Below are 21,635 nucleotides of genomic sequence, written 5' to 3' on the forward strand. Positions count from 1 at the left end.
TCTGGTATATACATCGAAGAACTGAAAGCAGGGACTCAAACAGATATTGATACACCCATTTTCATAGCAGCATTATTCACAACCCAAGTGTTCATCAATGAATGGATAAACAAATGTGGTATACGCACGCACATACGCACACACACAATGGGATACTATTCAGCTATAAAAAGGAAGGAATCCTGACTCATGTCAACACAGATGACCCTTGAGAACATTATGCTAAGTGAAACAAACCAATCGCAAAAGCATAAATATCCATAGATACAGAATATAGAAAGGGGATTGCCAGGAGCTGAGAAAAAGGAGTGGGGAGTTAGTATTTAATGGGGAGAGTTTCAGTTTAGGAAGATGAAAAAGCCCTGAAAATAGATGGTGGTAATGGTTGCAGAACAATGTGGATCCACTTACTGCCACAAAACTGTACATTTAAAAATTGTTTAAAACTGGTAACATTTATTATGAATATTTTACCACAATAAGAAAATTTGAATAGAAAATATCAGTGTGGACTCATTATTTTTCCCTTTCTATGAACTATGTATTTTTGAGAGCCGTCCACTAAATGTTTAGAAACATTGACAACCTGGTAGCAATGAGCACCCCCATGCCAAGACTGTAGCTTCTAAATACGATTTTCCATGAAAAGGAATCTAGAGCCTTTGGAGAAATGGTTGATTCCAGAGCAAGAAATGTACAACAGGGTCTTGGGACATCTTTCTGAGCCAGAAAATAAGAACACTACTTGAAGACAAATGGTTTTGCCAAAAGACATGGGAGCCAAAATTAAGGGACTCCCATTAGCCAAGGATGGGACAATTTGAGCAAGAAAAAGAATAATTATAATTGATTGAAACACATAAATCTACCCAACAAATATAAATCTATGTGCACATGGATTTACACACTTTGGATGGAGTGGTGTTTCATAATAACAGTAATAAAAGTATTCATAATAACACTAGTATTCATAATAACACTAATACAGTGTTCATCAGTGTTCAACAGTAGTATTCATAATAACACTAATAAAAAAATAACACTAATAAAAACAAGGAAACAAAACATCATTAGTCACCAATGGAGGTTGCTAGTGTACCGATTCATTATTTAGAAAACCAATAAAGGGAAAAAGCTAATCATGGATCCTGCCTTTTCTGTACAAACTCTTATTTCAGGGTAACCAAATAATTACGCGATAAAAATTCTTTTTATAGAAGAATTCCAGCAAATATATTCAGAGGAATGATAGAATTAGAACAAATTAAATAAAATGATCTTAAGCAACCATCACTAACAGATGCCAAAACCATATTCAAAAGGTTGATGGTGAATTTATCACAGATGAATCAGGCTGACATCAGAATCCACTGTTCGTTCAATCTTAGCATTGCTAACTATCAAATCTCTAGATTTAACCACCAGCTTAGGGAGAATAGTGGGGGGCGGGGCACAAATTAATTGCCACCATGAAAAAACAATCAGTCAAATCCAGTGTGTGGACAATTTTGTAGGACAAATTACCTAGTCCCTTCAACAAACAAATAAGATGATGGGCTGGGGGTTGGGGGGGAATCTGTTGCAGAATAAAAGAGACTTTAAAACATGAACAACCCAATGTAAGCATGTGGACTTGCTTAGCTCCTAGTGTCCAGAACATTTTCCCTGGTCCCATTTGCCCTTCATGGTTGAAATCTACAGTTGGGAAGATATATTCTGTTCTTTCTCTTGGCTTCGTTTGAGCTGAGGCACATCTACCACGGCCTTACTCTCACCTCCACCACTGGTAGTAATAAATAAGTTAGTCTCTGCATTGAGTCGTCTCTCTCTCTCTCTCTCTCTCTCTCTCTCACACACACACACACACACACACACACACACACCGTCAGAACTCTGAGAGTTGCCTTATCCTGTGATGACCATCCCATGGCTCTCTTCAGCATCCCTGCCACCAGGAGCCAAGGGTGGCTGGGAAGTAAAATCTCAGATCCTCTCCTTGCCTGACTACACTTCCTGCCACATTTGTGTTGATGTGGCTGTAACCTAGGTTGGTAAGGGACAGCTGGGGAGGCAGCCCCCTAATGGGCAGTGGGGACAGAGCTGTCGCCTCCTATTCTCTAGCATAGACTCCCTTCCTGGACAAAGCCTGGAGAGAGAAAACAGGACCAGCATCTCTCTTTCATCTTCCCACCATTCCCTTGACCAGAAAGTGGTGAGTCTTTCATCTAATTTCCCTGTGTCTTCACCTCTTGCTGCAACAGAGTGACAGCTGCTATAGGTAATGGGGTGTCTTCCCTCCACTACAGAGAATCCTATGAGATGGATCTTCCATGCTGGGATTTGATATTATAATGAGGAGATGAAGGAATATGAAACATTCTTTCTCATGATAATAGTCTTTCCTGCTACATAATCCTCCATTTCATGTAGAAGTGGAATGTTAGTACATTTTTTTCTTTAAATTCCTTCTGTGACAAATCCTAATCTCCCAAGCATATGAATACCTTGGCCTAGCAGGGCAAAGACATGTGTTTGCACAAGAGTAACATTCAGATTACTATCTTATACACACAGAGAGACTTAATTGGAATTATAATATGCATATTTTAAGTTTTATATTTTCAGGTATACAAATAATAAATGACAACAGCCTCATCATAAAAACAACTGACTCACTGTTTTATAACTTACTTCCATCATTTCAAACCATAGTTGTATGTCTTACTATTTTCCCATCTAATTCAACATTCTGCTGAAATACGTTCTTCAATACCTGAACGGTGTTCCATTGTCCAGTGTATCTTTACACATGTAACCAATCTTTAGCCAATCCACTTTATGAGATAGTGAAACTGTTCCCAACTGAACTGGAATGGACTGCCCCCTCCCCTCACTTTTTTGGAATAAATTTGTAGAGGTAGAATGATGGAGTTAAGGAATACACTTTTGTTGAAAGATGTTACAAATTGGCTAATTATCCTCAGAAAAGTCATAGCACATTTTTAGGTCTACCAGTAGTATGTGACACTGCCCATTTCTGCATGCTTTCTCTAAGTTTACAACTTATAATGTTAGAATTATGCATTTTAAAATGTTTTATCCTAAAATACTTTTGCTTAACTAGCAAACGAATATGGTTTAAGTTTTCCTTTCCTTGAGTCCTTGTGAGTCTGAAAACTTGTTTATTCTTCAAATACACATCAGCCATTTGTATTCATTACTTCAAATGGTATCTTCAGATGAGGAAATGAGGTTGAGAGAGGTTAAATGACATGTTCAAGGACACACAGCTTCTATGAAGCAAATAACTATATATAGTTATATATATTCTAAAATAAAATGAAATTGTTCTTCAGTTTGTCAAAGTAAGCAATAAAGCCCGTGGGCAAAGTTCTGTTGAATTCAGAGTTCAAAGACATCTAAACAATAAATAAGCCTCTTTGGGCCAGATCATCTTTATAAAATATTGCTTGGAGGATTATTGTGAAGATTTAATTACTTACAGTTCTTTTACATCTTAACGTATAGTCACGAGAAGAATTAAATAAGGAAGAGACTGCTAAAAGAATGTCTGAATATGCTGACACCATTCTTCTTACCACCCATCGGTCATGAATGGCTGCACAACTATAGATGCTGAAGGAGACTCTGGTACCCCATGACCTCCTTCTCCCCATCACCACAGCACGAGAACAAAGCAACCAACTGTGTATGTTTTATGATGGTAGGATGCAACCAGCATACTATTTCTGGAGTTGATCAGAAGCTGATGCTTTACTTTTTGTCTCTGAATGCTTTCATTTCTGTCCCAAGTAATATATAAGCCCACACTGTCACCTGATGATGTAACCTTGTATGGTAAAGTCAAAGTCTCCTTTCTTTAATAACTAACAAGAGAGTTCATGAGTCAACAATTAAGGGCAGTGGCGGGGGGTGGGAGTGGGGAGAGAAGAACAGTAACACTGAAAGAAATGAATGCCAGGGTTATTTAAATGCTAAAATAAATAAATAAAAAATACAAAAAAGAACCCACACTGGCAAAATGTAATATATTAAGAAATGCTTTACAAGGGAAATGCCTCTTAACTTTTGTCCAATTTGAGATCACTTGCATCCATGACTATCATAGTCAATGAAAATAAAATAATAAAACTGAAGCCCTAGGGGTCTCCCTAAGCATCCTTTGGTCCCTCCCCAAAGTGATGCTTATCTTAGGCAAAGAAATCATAGAATTAGGTGCCGTAGCAGCAAAGGAGAGTGAATTCAAGAGTTCAGCCACTGCCCTATAAAATGTAGGCAGCTTCCACCTGAGCACAGCACTTCAGGACACCCTAATGTCTCCTGTTTTTGGACGAATGGACTCCTGAAGATCTTGAATAAAGCAACTCAAGTAATTTCCCTGTAACAAATCTGTATTTGTTACCTCCTATGGTGGTGGCTTCATGCACAGAGTTGGTGCATTTACCTTGAGCCAGACCGCCTAGTTCACCTTAATTGTCTTCCTACTAACAGAGGGAACTGAAGGAAGTTACTGACCTTCTGTTTGCCTTAGACTCCTCAGCTGTAAGATGAAGATGATGATGACACACAATATCTTATCTGATTCTTCCAACAGTCCCTTGAGGTAACCACCATCCCTACCACATTCAGTTGTTGGGAGGATCAAAGGAGTTAATATGTGCAAAGTGGTTAGAGAGGTGCTGGCACATGGTAAGTGCATTGTGTCTGCTTATTAATTATTTTTTATGGCCGCCTAAAGTGGAACCGCCATGGAGCAATGGCATAAATGCAGTTTATTATTCACTTGGCCCACCTGCTTTGAACTTTTGAGATTCTTGACTTTTATATCTAATTTAGAAGATTTTTATCATTTCAAAATGAGTGTATGCATTTTGGCTTTATTCGTCTTTTCATATTGTGCTATTTTAAAATTGCATAATTTAAATAAGCATAAAGCAAGTATGTGCTATATATGAGCAATTACTGTTGATAAATATGCAAGGGTTCTCGTGGGTCTGATGTAGCTCAGGGTACGTTCCTGACAGGCAGGCCACAGGAGAGAGGGAGTAAAAGATGTCAGCTCAGGTTGACTCCAAGTAAAACCAGTACTGGTGCTGATTGTGAGCCAGTCAGTAAGCCTCTTACAAATATTGTATTCAACTCTTACAATACCCTCATGAGAGAAATAATATTAATGCCTCCATGTTACAGATATAGAAACTGAGTCACAAAGAAATGTAAGCAACTTGCCCAAAGTTACCTAGCTGGTAAGTGATGGTACTGGGATTTAAACCTAAATATCCTACCCACAAAACCCAGGTGTAGTTGTTCTACTCTACCTCAAAAAGTTGTCATGTACAAAATTCATCTTAGGTCTTCCACTTTTTTTTCTCTCTTTAGGGCCTGTTTATCTCTTAAATACAGCCCTGCCCACAACTGTAAGGAACATGAATATGCTTATGGTAAACACTCAGGAAAATGCAGAAAGATGATAGAATGCAGAAAGAATTGAACGTGCTATTATATCACCCAAAGACCACCATTGTTAAAATTTTAGCATATGTCCTCCGAGACTTCTTTCCGAAGTATATGATTTTGTTGTCTATGTTTGCTTTACATACCTGTGACCAATTATATACACAATTCAATCTTCCTTTTTTCCTCCTAATATTATTAACATCTGCTATCTCATGCAATTAGAAAGTTCATAAACTTCCTTTCTATAGGCTACATAGTGTGCTACTGCATGACAGTTCCATGACATACTTGCCATTCCTTTCATGATGGACACCTGAGTATTTCCAGCTTTTCTACTGTGGGATGGCTATTTCTGGCCTCTCTTTCTTGATAGTTTCTCTCCTTCTGACATTTCCTCAGCTCCTGCTCAGGCACACAGTGACCTTGGTACCTTTCTATCCTTCCTCTCTCAAAATTTAGTTTCTGGAAGGGAGCTGCCAAAGTCATTCATACTAACGTGTACGTGGTTCATAAAGCTGAATGATTATCTCTTGAAGAAGGCTTGCATCAATTTCAGCCAAAGGAATGAAGCTCTAATTGTGGGGGTTTAGTCACTAGACAATCCAGTTGGGAAGCTCCCCCACCCTCCCCATTCAGAGAGTAGCCTCCACAATAGCAAAGAAAAGGTGCAGAGCTTACCTAATGTTAGGAAAGCTGACAGCAAGGCAGCCTGGAGCTGCAGAGGTGGTGAGGTGGGGAAGGAAAGGAAAGAGTTTGCATAAGTGACGGTGAAATAATGGGGTAGAAGAATAGAAGAGAACTCGAAAATTCACTTAGCCTCGCGGAATATATTTGGCACCACTTACCCAGTTTCTCCAACTCCCCTGTTTGCCTTTCCAGTGCCTTTGGCCTTAGGGGCGGGCCCACCTTCTCCCAGCTGGGCCGGGTGCTCAGACCTAATTGCTCTGCCAAATCTCACAGTTCGGGGGGGGGGGGGGGGGGGGCCTTCGGCGGCCACAGAGCCAGTCAAGCTCTAAGGGGGCCCGCTGCAAGCCCTGTGTCCACGGACCATCCCACTGGTGCCTCGCCTCCCGCTACTCAGAGAGAAGAGTTAGTAGTCCGGGTGGGGGCAGGGAGGGGGCAGCAGGCGAGAGCTCACGGAGTCCTGTTGTCCCCCCGCCGCCCCGCACTCTTCCCCTCCCGCTAGGGGCTTCAAGCTCTCCAGACGCCTGGCAAATCCGAGGCTGCTGCGGGGAGCAGAGAGCACCCACGACAGAGCCCAGGGTCCCTCACCTCTCCCCACCGGCAAGGGCTTCGCGGTGCCAGGGGTTGGCTCGAGGAGGGGAGGGGGTGTGCGGGAGGGGAGGGCGGGGGTGTGCGGGGAGAGGCCCAAACCACCGTGGCTCCGCCCACCTGGGCTCGGAGAGGAGGAAAGCCGACATCTGAAAAGCTGGTCTGGCAGGATTTAAAGAAAAAAAAAAAGAAGAAGAAGAAGAAGAGGAAGGCGAGAGAGTCCGGGTGAGGACTGGGCGGGCGCGGGGCAGCGGGCTCCCCGGCCCCCCCCCGCCCCGCCCCGCCCTCCGTCCGCGCTGGTTGGCCCCGGCTCCGCAGAGCGCGGCGGCGGCAGGAGGAGCCGGGCGCGCCCGACGCCACTGCCTGCGAGGGGCGGCGGGCGCGGCGCGCGGTCTCAGGTGGCGGCGGGGACCGCGGCGGTGACAGCGACCGCGGCGGCCGGCGCGCACCCTCTCCCCGCGCGCCCGCATCCCGCCCCGCCGCGCCGCGGAGCCCCCGCCGGTCCCCGCGCGCACGGCCGAGCCCAGCGCACAATAGCGGCGGCTCCCGGCGCCAGCGCCCGCCATGGGCAAGCCGGCGAGGAAGGGATGCGACTGCAGGCGCTTCCTGAGGAACAACTGGCTGCTGCTGTCCACCGTGGCCGCCGTGGTGCTAGGTGAGCGCGGGGCGGGGGCGGGGCGGGGGCGGCGCGCGCCCTCACGCGCTCCCGGCGCCCAGGCCGCGTGCGGGGCCGGCGGGTGCGCGGGTGGGCGAGGCGCGGCGGGGGCACCCGGGCGCCCCCCTCGGCCGGCGGGGTGTGCGTGCGGGGAGCACAGCTCCTCGGGGACCCCCGAATGATCAGAGGGGCTTGGAAGGGGGGAGGAAGCCCTCGGTTCTTCCCGTTTGGGAAGCAAACGTGGTTCATTATCACGTTTTCAGTCCTATGTGCTTTACCCCCATTCCCACCAGCACCACCAGCGCCAGCAGCACCAGCAGCACCAGCACCAGCACCAGCACCGTGCTGCCGGGACAGGGATCCAGCGTGGATTAGGGTCCTCCGTTGGCCTGGAAGGAGGACCTTAGCCTCGGGGATGGCCGGAGGTCCCCAAGGGGAGCGAGGAAGAGGGTGTTGGCCGCTCACCCTGGGCCAAATTCTTGCCCAGACTCGGAGGTGTGCACTGAATGGCCCACAGGAGGTCATTGGGGAAAGAGCTAACATAACTCAGATGTCTTGCTTCCCCACCCTGGTAATCTCCCAGAATAGCCTCCTTGAGCTTCCTTGCTCTCCACGTTGTTTTTCTACTGAAAACAATTTTTTTAAGTCCTATTTGCTTGTTTTTAAACAAGGGTGTATTTAAATGATTCACACCTGACAGATTACTGGACTAAGTGGTGGTCTGAGCCATTGCTCAGAGGTATGAGTTGTTCCTACTTAGATCATGAATTTCTATTTGCCTGTCTTACAATTTGGGTTCTGAGACGCACCCCTTTGGGGTTGGAGTCGGTCTCCTTTCCACTGGGAGCTCACACAGGTGGGGACACTCAGCAGGTGAGAGGCCTTTGAGATCCCCATCTTCCCTTTGGAAACAGGAGCTGGATTTATGGAAAAGGGGGTGGACTGGTAGCCTCCCGACCTCATGCTCCTTCTTCTCCAGGGATGCTTCTGAATTTCAGAATATTTGGCATTGCCTACTCCCACTCTTGATGCTCCCCCCCCCCAAAAAAAAACCCTGTGGAAGTTAACGGAATCCTCAGAGTCAGATTTGCACCTTCAGAACCTTGTGCTAAAATAAAGTCAGGTTTCTAGTAAAGAAATAACATCTTGGAATTGCTCTAGCAGAGGCCATTTGCGGGAGGAAAGGAGAGAGGTAGAGAAGCAAGTGTTTCTTATCTTATCTGCTTAACTCTATTTCCCCCAAGGGCCAAATGGCTTAGGGGGTTTTAGGGAAAGTTTATCCTGCCCCCACTACATTTAAATAATACACCACGGAGAGAGTGATTTGATGTCTCTGCATCCAAACAGATGAGATGGCCTTGTTTGTTTTCCCAAGTGGTAAGAGTCCAGAATTAATTGTTAAGCCCTATTTAAGGATGGTTACTGGGTAACTCAAGGCTGGCATTTCCCTCCTAATTCCTTGTGAAAGTGGAATAATCCTGCCTTTTTAGCCTTAGGGGTCTCCAGAGATGCTCACCTGTTAATCAAGTGTTGAATACCACTGTTCAGCGTACCCATTCACGGGAGGCAGGTTTGGAAAGGATTTGGGGCAGTTGATCTGTGGCCTTAGGAGCCTATTGCATAAATACAGCTTCATTGTCTAGAGGGATCACATGCCCATTTTGCAAATCTGGCCTTTGGCATCAGAGCACTTCCCAACAGTTTTTTTTTTTTTTTTTTAATAAGTGATCTTTTTTTTTTAATTTTTATTTATTTATGATAGTCACACACAGAGAGAGAGAGAGAGAGAGGCAGAGACACAGGCAGAGGGAGAAGCAGGCTCCATGCACCGGGAGCCTGACGTGGGACTCGATCCTGGGTCTTCAGGATCGCGCCCTGGGCCAAAGGCAGGCGCCAAACCTCTGCGCCACCCAGGGATCTCTTCCCAACAGTTTTAATCTGGGTGAACCACAGGAGCTTGATTCAGACACTTTTCTCAAGAAAAGAAACCACCATATAAAAGTTTCAAGTGCCTCACTGAAGTCTTTCTGGACATTTGCTCCTCCAGGAGCAACACAGGGCTGTCCTGAGGCTTCCCATTCCTGGTCTGAGAAATGTCAACCCTAAGCCACCTCCAGTGTGCCCATCACAGGCACCCCCTGGGGTCTTCCGGTTTGTTTGTTTGTTTGTTTTTTTCTTGAGCACTGGGTCTGAGTGGAAAACATGCCTCGGTTTGTGTGGTCTGCGCTAGCTCAATTGTTTAACCAGAATGAAATTTCTGCTAACTTAAAACAGTGAGGCTGAGTCCATATGTAAAGTCATAGTAAGTTTATTTTAAAAGTCTTTATTAATACAGAAAATCACAAGCACTCTCATGCAGCTTCTTTTCTAGACCTTTTAAAAGAAGAAACTGTTAAATTTATTACCTACCTTGACAGAGTATCATCTTCTGATGATAGCCATCAAAATGTTCGGTCCCCTCTGGAATTCAACAGCCCTGACACTTTAAAATATTTTGATTATTGAAATGAGGGGCAAAGGTTCTTATGAGCCAGCTTAAAGCCTCTGATTTTTCAAGACCTAGGATGTCAGGGGAAGTGCAGCTAAGGAGCGTTCATTTTTTTTTTTTACAAAGATACGGCATTTTGTTTCGTGCCCCATGGCCTGATTTTCAATTCATTTAACAGGCAGAAATTCTGAGGGTAGAATTTCTGTACTCCAACCAAGAATTCTGTCCAAACAGAATCACTATGTATAAAAAAACCCCTGTGTCACAGCATTCTGATTCAAATGACCCAATTATGATCATGTGTACACATCTCCTTTGACTTATGATGGGATTAGGTCCCAGTAAGCCTGTGCTAAGTTGAAAATACCAAATATCATAATTCAAAAGTGCATTTAATACACCTGACCTGCTGAACACCATGGCTTAGCCTGGTCTACCTCAGATGTGCTCAGAACGTTTCCATCAGCCTGCGGTCAGGCAAAAATCATTTCACACAAAGCCAATTTTGTAATAAAGCGTTGCACATCTCACGTGATTTGTTGAACACTGTACTGAAAGTGAAGAACAGTGGTTGTTGGGTACAGAATGGTTGTGAGTGTGTATATTGGTGGTTGACCTCCGTGATTGCGTGGCTGACTGAACCGTGGCGTGGCTCCCATGCCCAGCGTCACAAGAGAGGATTGTACCAGGTCTCACGAGCTGAGGAAAAGATCAAACTTCAAAATTTCAGGTCTGATTTCTACTAAACAAGTAACACTTTTGCACCATTGTGAAGTTGAAGAACGTCACGAACTGTGTGTGTCACGTTGCTAAGGCGCTCATGCAATCCTCACCCCATGCACAGCATGGAGCTCAATCTTTCTGTCCAGGACGTGCTTTATTTTAGCCATCTGAAAAGCCTGATTTCCACCTTATGGATTTTCAGGACAGGAAGTAGATGTTATTTACGTTACAGAGCTGGCAAGCTTGTTCATTCTGAATAATTTTTTTCAGAGCAGTAAGGAAGCAAGCATTTATAAATTCAGATTCCATCGTTTGACATGGAGAACAGTTATTTCACTCTATATTAGTAATCCCCTTGCCCAAGCCTTGTGTCTCCTACTGGTAGCTCTTGCAGCATATATTTGGCAGTGCTACGTAGAGTCATGGTATATGCTCTCTTCCTCTGCGTTTTTTGTTTTGTTTTGTTTTTTAAGTTTCTATCTATTCATGAGAGACAGAGCGAGAGAGAGAGAGGCAGGCAGAGACACAGGCAGAGGGAGAAGCAGGCTCCATGCAGGGAGTCTGATTGTGGGACCCATCCCGGGACTCCAGGATCAGGCCCTGGGCTGAAGGCGGCGCTAAACCGCCGAGCCACCCGGGCTGCCCTCTTCCTCTGTTTTTATGTCTTTGAAGCCTCTGAGGACAGGGGCTGGCCACAGCTCAGGCTGCCCCTCACCTGTGCAGAGACTTGTATGTGGCAGCATTCCAGAATGTCTATCATTACTGATAAAGCTTGCTTGATCTGGCAACTTCCTTGCCTGGTACTGCTGGGCCTCTAATCAGCTCAGTCTTAGAATATATCTGCAGTAACCAACATTTAAATCATTTGTTCATTCACTGGAGACTGTTCTGAGCCTGGGCACAAGGCAGTAAACAAAACAATCAAAACCCCTTTCCTCATGGAATGTAATGTTCAAGTGGAGAGAGGTAAACAGAATGAATAGGTCAACTGCAATGTAGAGTATGTCAGATGGTGAGAGTGTTCTAGAGCAACAAAAAGCAGAGGGGCCTGGGAGGGAGGGGTCTGCTTTTAAATAGGGCTATAGGAAAGGCCCTGCTGAGAAGGTGACCACTGAATCGAGACTAGAAAGAGGTGGAGGAACACTGAGCACCACACCGATGACTGGGGAGCATCCTGGCTTGTTTGAGAAAGAACAAGGGATGGAGTGAGGGAGGGGAGGCAGGAGCTCACAGGGGCAGAGCAGTGGGAGAGTAGAGGCTCCCCTAAGGACTTTGACTTTTACTGGGAGGTGGGAAATGATTGAAAGTTTCTTAGCAGAGCACAGATGTGGTCTGGATGTATTTTAACCAGCTTGCCCTGGCTGCTGTTTTGAACATAGACTGGCAGAGGCAGGGGTGGAAGCAGAGCCGGGTTCAGGAGGCTGGTGGATTTGACCTACTATACATCTGACTTCTTATACTTCTCAAATCTCATTTCCATCACGCCTTAGGAAATATTAGGAAATACTTATGAAAAAAGTCAATGAAAACTTTTTGCAGCTATAAAATGTTGCATATATATATATCAGCCAGCACCATAGAAATCCCAGGCGCATATATATGTATATATATACACATATATACATATGTGTGTGAATGTGTGTATATGTGTATATATATAGGAAACTATAAAGTTGCCCGCCCGTGGATAAGGGAACTGAGACTCAACGCTCACAGTCACTCAGATGAAAACTGGCTACACCAGGTCCTCCTGTTCCTTTCCTTTGCCTCCTCTGGGCCACTTCTCTCTATCTTGCTCCCTAGCTCCCTGTCATAGCTGATCCTTGCTAACCCTCCTGGGAACCACGGCAGTGTGGCCAAGTGCCATACTGGGGTGGAGAATGAGGATTCTCCCTCTACACTCTGGTCTGTATCGTCTTTTTCTCCCCTGTGACTGGGAAGGGGCAAAAGCATGCCTCTAGGACTCCAGGAATCATAGTGTGCGCCGTTGGAAGAAGACTGCTCCAGCAGAACCTGCCAGACACACGAGCCAGGCTGGTCTCCACCGTGGGCTGAGACCTGTCCTTATGCAACTCTAGTTCATGAAGCTGCCCATTTCTTCCTTCCACCTTCAAAGTCTGCCTTTCCTACCTTCTATCAGAGAGGCTTGGCGTGATTGCAGCAGAGGGTATGATTGAGGGACAGTGGAAAGTCAAAAGGAGCAAGGCTGCTGAAGAGGCAGAGCCAGATCCTGAAGGGCCTAGAATGCCATGCTGACTGAGTTCGGAAATGGTCAGAGGGTCAGGTTGGCAATGACACAGTGCTATGCTTGGTAAAAATCATTGAAGCAAATGTGTATAGCTTAATGGATCCTGGTAGGGCAGTTTTGCAGGTGGACAGACTGCCGAGGCGGTTTAATGTCTGTGTCCGGCAGGGAGAGCTAGGGGCCTCGGCTGTACAGCCTCAGTAGAAGTAGAAAAGAAATGACAGTACAGTTAACTCGAGCTGCTCAGCAGGTTAAGCTGATGGGCTGGGTTTGTTCCTGTAGGGAATGGAGGTGGCAATCTCTAGCAGAAGAGGGGAGCCCCAGAAGTGGCACACTCTTGGAAAAGAACAATTGTGCTCTCCCACTGTGCAGCAGGAACATCTTCTTGTATGTGTTACTGTGCAGTTAGAATACACCCTCTTTTTTTTTTTTTTGCCTCCAACACCAATCCATAGGCCCCCCTGAACCCACAGCACCTGTCACAGTGCGTGGTGGGCTCAATACATGTGTTAATTTGTTGAGCCATCTATGACCCAGAGAGTAAGACATTGTCGTTGTTTATTGAGTGAATAAATGAGGCCAAGGCTTAGTTTGAATTCCATGTCTTCCACAAATCCTCTTCTGCCTACTTCAGCATTCTCCCATATGCATCAGTAACTCTGGTCAACACTTAGTCTACATATATATTAAGCATGGTCGTCCTTTCTTCCTCAAACTAGATTATAGACCCCTTGAGGGCAAAAGCACCCCTATTACCCCCAGAAGACTCTGGAACCTGAAATGAGACCTTAAAGTAATGAGCCTTATTCTTAAGAGCTCTTTAAGAAAGCGTATCTGATATTTAAACTCTCTGGGCCTTTATTTCCTTATCAGAAAGAAGAGGGGTTTGGATGACCTAGAAGAGCAAGGATTTCATTCACGTGCCAGCTCCCTTTAGAGATAGTGGACTGTCTGGTGGGATATGTTTGTTGAGAAAGAATTGGAAACAAGTTCTGAAATTGATTACTGATGTCTGCCAAGGGCTTAGGAGCAGAGAGTAGGGGCATGTGTGCAGCTTACTTGTTGACCCTGGATTTGAAGATTTCTGCATTCCTTCTAGCTTTAATCCTTTTGCCCAGTGATTATATCATCCTCGTTCCTCAGTTTATTGCCAGGAACCAGAGGAAATCTTCCATGGGACACTTAGTGTTAAAGGTCGTTATGGGAAAGACAAAATGATCATGCTGTTGAGTCCATTGTAAACCTCTGCAACTTGAGTTTCACAATATAAATTGAAAAATAAGTAAATAACGTATTTGGTATATTGGACTGTTACCAGGGCAGTATTTCATGTCAGCACAAGATTATTCAGGAATATGAGGTCTAATAACTTGTGTTCTTGCTGTATATGTGTATGTATATCTTGAACATAACTGCTTAATTAGATACCTTAGATAAGAGGTCCTTTGGCTGGCTTGACCCAAGATCCACATATGAAAGAATTAGAAAAAAGAATTTTCTGCTTTGAATGTCCATGCCTGATGCCTTTCATTTTTGAAACCAAATTGGAACCAAGCAGATTTGGGAACTCACTAAAAAGATTCTGATTTTTTTGTTGTTTTCTGCATGGTATATACCTCAAGTCTATCAAACCAAAATCCCGCACAAAGCTAGAAGAATCCAAATGTATAAAATGCATCTTTCAAAAATTTTTAAAGGTGTTAGCCCAACACCTTATGTTGGATATACGTTCTTAATGCCATCTGTTGGGAGGACTTTTTTTTTTTTTTTTTTAAGATTTTGTCTATTTATTCATGACAGACACAGAGAGAGAGAGGCAGAGACACAGGCAGAGGGAGAAGCAGGCTCCATGCAGGGAGCCTGACATGGGATTCGATGCCGCATCTCCAGGATCATGCCCTGGGCTGAAGGCAGGCACTAAACCGCTGAGCCACCGGGGCTGCCCTATTGGGAGGACTTTGAAGGTAAATTGCTAAAGTACAGAGAAGGAGAAAAGATGGTATGTGTGCATGGGTATGTGTCTGTGTCTGTCTATTTAGTTTGATAGTCAGAAAACAAGATCAGAGACACTTGGGTGGCTCTGTTGGTTAAGTGTCCAACTTGAATTCAACTTAGGTTAGAATTCCTGTGATTGAGCCCCACATGGGGCTCCACGCTCAGCAAGGAGTCTGCTTGAGATTCTCTCTCTCCTTCTCCCTCTGCCCTTCCCCCACATTGGCATGCACGCACTCTCTTCTCTCAAATAAATAAATAAATCTTTCTTAAAAAGAGAGAAGATTGTTCATAGATATTCAACATCTTGTTAGATGTCACTTAATGTGAGACAGTTGGGTTTTTTAGTACAAAAAAAACCCGTAAAATCAAAGTCATCTACCTGTCAAAAATCTGAGCAGCAAGCATAAGAGATAAAGGACAAGTGAAGACACATGATGTTGAAAATCACTATGTGCCAGATCAGGATATGGTAAAGCTCTCAGATAGCTCAGGTGGTAGAAACCCTGGGCAGGTCAGACCAGGTGTACATACATGGGATTAGGAATTCGCTATTAGAGTGCTTATGTGAGCATTTGCTTGTTGAGAGAGAAAGCTTTCCACATTAATTACTTGTGAGGAATTGTGATTACCTTTAGCAGAGCTGAGCCTCAAAGTAACTGTCCTGCGGGGAGTCAGCAACAGGCTGGCCCCGTGCCAGGGAAGCTCTGTTCGCCTGCAGAAGTGCAGATTTCCCCTGTGTCGGGGCTGGAGATCTCGAGTCACGTATGCTGTGAGGACTGGAGCACTCTCGAAGAAAATGAATTCATTTTCGGTGACATCAAGTGGCCCATTTTAAACACCCCTGCAGCAGTGTGTTAAAGTAGCAAGTGTTTTCAGTGACCTTTCCTATTTAGAATGTTAAACATCTAATAGCACAGAATATTGGAGACAGTGACTATTATGCCAATAATTCACTTTGGAGCTATAGTTTGGCTCAGTGGATAGATTTAGAAGGAGGTAATTCATTACACTTGCAGTGGAAACAGTCCAAACTGCAACAAAGAACGCTCTGTTGTAATTAGTACACTCCACAGTAACACCTCTGTTGATGGAAAGAAAGTGTTTTGGTGACTCACTCGGTTTCCAGAAATGTTACTACCCTACGTTCAGAAAGTATCTGCCAACTGCCTGTTCCATTACCAGTGGTAGAATATTTCCTTTCCAGCAAATACTCCTGCACTTTCCGGGATGGGTGGACCTTGGCCCAGCCCGCAGATGCTTCATGCCATGTGTTGTGTGAGTTCTGGGCAGCAGCCCCCACTCAGCTAGGACAAGGAGGACGTTGCACCTTGTTCTCAGGCACAAGAACCAGAGCCAGCACTGAGGTGAGACCCTTCAACCAGGTCCTGCACCTGCAGCCTGAGATCCTTGTTCCCTTGGCCCTTCTTGGTTTCAGGGTCCCTAACTGTGCCCACATATGGGACAGTTGTCATAGTACATCTTCACGTGTTGTCCAGGAAGGGTCCCTACACCAGCATCATGTGACTCTGTGAGGTTTGTATGTCAATGCAGGGTGGTGGCCTTTGGGCCTGGAACTTCCATTCAGAAATGACTTCAGAGAGGGTCCACGCTATATGTTTATTCTTATAACTGGCACTGGATTCAGTGCTCTCAGGTTTTTAAAACTACATTTACTTACTCAACGAAGAAGGAAACCCTTTGGGAAGAGAGCTTAAGCGAGATTGTAAAATCAAATTATCTTTCTACCACTGTTCTATTGCTCAAGAGTTATCTGGTTACTTAGAATTCAATAAAGAATTAAGTCAACAACAAAAAAGAAATGCATCAACACCAGAAATACCTAATCACAGAAAGCCTAATCTCTAAGCCTCTTCTCACTTCTGGAAGATGAACTGGTTTTGTTTAGAATGGGTATTTCATATACTTCATTGCCTTCTGAGTCCCTTAACCACTTTACAGGTTTCATGCAAGATTCCCCAAATTATGAGACAATAAGAGAGACACATTTTCTCCTTTGAAAAGTTACTTTCCTTGAGATTCACCAAAGCTACAATTTGCTAATGTTCATTGAGGGCTTACTATGAGTTTTATGCACTTTAATTTCCCATTTGACCCTGCGTACAATGAAGTAGGAAGTTTGCCCTTTTGCAGATGAGAGAAGGAAAAATAAAAGGCTTAAGTCCCGTGGCTGCGGTCCCAGTCAAAGCTGGGATTTGCACCTAGGACTATCTGATTCTAAAACTGAGGTTCGGGATCCCTGGGTGGCGCAGCGGTTTGGCGCCTGCCTTTGGCCCAGGGCGCAATCTGGAGACCCAGGATCGAATCCCACGTCGGGCTCCTGGTGCATGGAGCCTGCTTCTCCCTCTGCCTGTGTCTCTGCCTCTCTCTCTCTCTCTCTCTCTCTCTCTCTCTGACTATCATAAATAAAAAAAAAATAAAAAATAAAAAAAATAAAACTGAGGTTCTTAAACATTAAGCAGGGCTCCTTTCTTCCTAGCAGACCTTGCTACAACTAATGGGTAGTTCAAATTATTCGTGTAGATTTCACTCTTGTACAATGATTAAATGAAGCCTATTCTCCCCCTTCTTGCTCTATCCCTTGCCCATCTCTTGGCTCCTCTTCATCCTGTCCTTGGGGCATCCCCAGTGGTCAGCCTTCCCCCTCTCTCCCCTCAGAAGCCTCCTATTTGAACGTATATTCTGGCCAAGCTTGTCTTGTGGTTGCTTCCCCTTGGTGTGTTGCACTTTGCTGCCTGAATGCTTTTGCTCATTGTTTCACCCACTGTGACCCTACCCGTCCTTGAAGATGGATCACCTGATTCCCACTTTTATTGAATAGACTTCTCTGGCTGCGCAACCAGAGGTGATCTGCCCTCTCTGTGCTCTTGTCACCTTTCATTTATACCTTAACATCCCCACATTACACTGCATGTGCACCACCTCCCCAGACCCTGCCCTGTAGCAGACATCACTGATTGATTACTGCACTCTTAACCACAGAGCTCAGTTATGGCCTCAAAATCCCCAAAACTATCCTCCAGGGAACCACTGTCAATCAAAGGGAACTGACATGTAAGAGGGAAAGTGTTGTTTATGATTGGGAACATCTTTTCATTTAGCAATCAATTAGGAGCTCAGTTCAAATGGAGCAACTATTAATGTTACTGGCAAAAGATGCAGAGTGAAAATCTGTTTTGTCTCAGAGTGTCAGATGCCACCCAACAGTAGCCCAAGTGCGGTAAATGCTGCAAGAAAGCTACATCTTGTATTGGGCCTTCAAAGAAGAGAGATGGAATTGAGAAAGAGTTCCTGGAAGTGTCCAGGAATGGCCTTGAGCAGGTGTGGTAGGATTCCTGGGCTGGAAGATGGGACATAAGCCCAGGTCAAGATAATGATAGAAGGACAAAGGCCCATATCCTGTCTTATGTCTAGTTTCAGTATCATGTGCAACTACTATGTAATAAATGTGTTGCTGTGTTTTCACAACTTCTCTATCTCACCTTAATTTCCTGAGGATGGGAAAAAAAAAAAAGCGTCCTCATATGGGTCTGTTGTACTCATGGCATCTAGTACTGCACCTCCTTTGTACATGACACCCCAAATCATTTTTCACTTGGTTACAACTAGCCATTTAGTTTTTTGTTTTTTAATTTTTTAAAATTAGATTTCATTTATCTATTTGAGAGAGAGAGCACAGAGGGAAAAGGAGAAGCAGACTCCCCACTGAGTAGAGAGCCCAATGCAGGGCTCGATCCCAGGACCCTGAGATCATGACCTGAGCTGTAGGCAGATGCTTAACCAACTAACCGAGCCACCCAGGTAGCCCAGTTGTATGGGTTTTTGAGTAAAGACCCTGGGGAGCTCTTCTCAAGCTGGAGCCATCCTAAATATACTTTACTTCTACATTGGGGATCCCAGAAGAAGAGCAAGCATGGCCAACAACAGTTCTGAAGCCATTTTAGTGTGAGCTCCACATGGCCTCAAAGCTCCCAGGCTGGAGGGAGTTTCTCCACCCTGAGGAAGACCTGTGACCTTCTCAGGAAGGCGACACCAGCACGGGCCTGATCTCCAGAGAATTCTTTGGAGTGATTAGAGATTTGGGCCATGTGGTCTCCCAGATTTGGGCCATGGCATAAAGCTAAATCAGCCTTGAATGATAGGGCTTTTTTCAATGTGATATTTAGCAATACCTATGTCCGCTTGTGAATTTATTTCTAGGTTTTCCTCCCCGCCACCCCCCAAAATCTTTTTACATCCTTGTTCAAATTCTGCCCATTTCTCTCCCTGTCTGGAGATTATTTCTATGATAAGGAATTAATTAACCTGTCTGTGCTGCCTGTTCCAGTAGACCTTGAGCTTGAACTGCTTGGATAAACACTAGATTTGGTCATTAAAGAGTCTGAAGATGGGTTTTTACTTTTTTATTGGCAAAAGTTAATCGTCTACCAGGAGACGGAACACGTCTGCTCCATTTCTGCTTCCACTCCATTGATTCCTTTCTCACACCTCCTGAAGTTTTGTCACTTGGAGGAGTTTCTGAGTTCCAAAGAGGAAAGGAGTTGGAAATATTGCCAGTTCAGAAGCCACAGACCCTGAGAAACAAAGTTCACATCTACTATTGTTTAAGTGGGAATGCTCGAGTAAAGTTGGGGTGCTTTTTAAAATTTCAAATAGATAGCCATAGAAAAACAGAATTTAAGGCATCTAAAATCTAGAACCGTGGGGCTTCCAGAGGCTTTGCAAATCCTGCTCTGGGCTCTGGGCTCTAGGGTAAAGGGTTAGTGGATCACAGCAGGTGGGTTTGGAGCAGTGGGGTTTTTGCTTAGATTTTCTTCCTCCTCCTCTACCGCCTCTTCTCCCACTCCCCAGGCAACATCTGTTGTCCATGTGGGCAACCCCAACAAAGGGGGCTGAAAAGCCTCACAAGTGTTAAACATTCCCAGATTCCAAAAGTAAACAGAACCCTTAAGTAGTACTATGAAAAAATTACACTCATTGTGTTTGATTTCTTGGGTCTCTGGTGGTCATCTTAAATGCATTTATAGTTATTTCCAGACCTTCTATCTAATCCATTATTGTTCTCAAACGGGCTAATGCATAAGCAGGTACTTTATAAACCTGTGAAGTGCCTTATAAATGTTTCTTATTGTTAAGGGGGTGTGCAAATGGGGAAATCTGGGTCCTGGGTACAATGTTATTCCTTGGAGATACTGGTATATACAGTGTCATCTTTGTGTGTTTTCCTGGGGCCCTACTCTCATCCTATGAAAAGGCATTTGGTCTTTTAGTGGCTGTATAGCATGGTTAACATTCTAAACAGGACTATTCTTTCCTTTCACAAGTAATTAACAAGTTGGCTATCTTTGTGGGTTTTTTTTTTCTTCCGGTGAGGATTAAAAGAAGTATCCAAGGTATTTACAGACAGATTCCTGACCCAACCTTTCAGCACTGGAGACCACTTTCATTTTAATTTAAGAAATACCATAAAATTCTTCAAATACATCTTAACTTACTTGAAGATAACTAAATATTTCTGTGGTCCTTCTGGGAGTGGGGAAGGATAGTTCACGGTTACAGCTCCGCAGAAGTTAGAGCAGACAGGTAAACAGCAGCCAGGCGGCATTGTTGGGAATCATTAGAGACCAGAGTTCAAGGTGACAAAAGTTTTCCAAGCAGAAGTGAGGAATGGCTGAGGGAAATCAGGGAATCCACTTCCTTAGACTTAGCCTTCTGGGTGCAAGGTCCCTCAGACTGAGAATTCCAGGCTTGGGACAGGTTTAGAAAATTCAGGATAGCTGGCTGCCTTTTCTCTGCCAGAGGTCTCTTTCTCTGCCCTCAAATTGCTCCTGACTACAACCAGCTGTAGGGAAGATGGTCGGGTTTCATTTACTCAGAGGGAGAAGGCTTCCTGAAATTGTGTAATGAACCAAGAAAAGTTTATGAGAGTTGTAAAACTGGTTATGGTAGGTAGTGTTTCCAGACATCTAGTGTTAAACCTGAGGAAAAGGTGTGTTCCAACCAGAGGACCCTCCCAACCAGAGAACCCAGGACCTCCCCAAACCATGAGTCTAAGTGAGGGGACTCACAGATCCTTCAGTGACTTGGAGGCCAAATATTTTCCCAGGTGCCAAGGAGGGGGAGAGAATAAAATGTAACCACAAGGTAGATGAAGATATTTCAGAGGCATGCATAAAGTAGGCTGAGAGGTGGCATCATCCATGAGATTATTAGATACAGTAGAAAATGGGAGATTTTTTTTTTTTTTTGAAAATGGGAGATTTTAGAACCCACAAGTCAAGTCACAGATATGTATCTCAGAAATAACCCAACCACACAAGTTGGGGACTGACATACCTTTGAGGGAGAGAGAGAGAGAGAGTGTCTGCTTGTTTCTAGATTGAAGGTTCACTCATAAACTGGCCTCCAAGCCAGCAGATGCTTCCTGTAGAGACTAGAGTCCTGGGCGGGGGGGGAGGGGGGGGCGGTGGTCCTATAACCGACCTCATCCTCATTTGAACCCATGGGGCTCTTGGGACTCCAGGAGCCCCAGAAGCCTGGGAGAGGTCCAGAGGTATAGGAACCAGACGCCCAAATTCTCATGGGTGCATTACCACAGCCATTGTCAAAGGAAGACAACCCCACAAGTTAGGAGTTACCTGAGAGGCCATATGTATGATGCACCTCTGAGTTGGATGGCTCTGGAACAGTGTGGCTGAATTCACACCCACATTCCTGTGGCCCAATTTTCACACTCAGCCAGTGGCATCCTCTCTCAGCTG

At 44.7% G+C, this 21,635-nt stretch overlaps 1 protein-coding gene and 1 long non-coding RNA gene across 2 annotated transcripts in view; one reads left to right on the plus strand and one right to left on the minus strand.

Annotated features, from left to right (window-relative positions):
* LOC112644804 (uncharacterized) overlaps window positions 1-6,451 on the minus strand; it is a 49,590-nt gene extending 43,139 nt beyond the window's left edge. Inside the window, exon 1 of the long non-coding RNA XR_003126771.3 lies at window positions 6,324-6,451. This is a non-coding gene — a long non-coding RNA (uncharacterized LOC112644804). The remainder of the gene's footprint in view (window positions 1-6,323) is intronic.
* Window positions 6,452-7,228: 777 nt separating this feature from the next.
* The window catches only part of SLC1A1 (solute carrier family 1 member 1), an 80,045-nt gene continuing 65,638 nt past the window's right edge, over window positions 7,229-21,635 (plus strand). The window contains exon 1 of the mRNA XM_025423481.3: window positions 7,229-7,405. Coding sequence (XP_025279266.1) covers window positions 7,315-7,405 — 91 coding nt within the window. The 5' untranslated portion in view covers window positions 7,229-7,314. The remainder of the gene's footprint in view (window positions 7,406-21,635) is intronic.

The sequence above is a fragment of the Canis lupus genome, chromosome 1 (genome assembly GCF_003254725.2).
Source record: "Canis lupus dingo isolate Sandy chromosome 1, ASM325472v2, whole genome shotgun sequence".
NCBI classification, from domain to species: domain Eukaryota; kingdom Metazoa; phylum Chordata; class Mammalia; order Carnivora; family Canidae; genus Canis; species Canis lupus.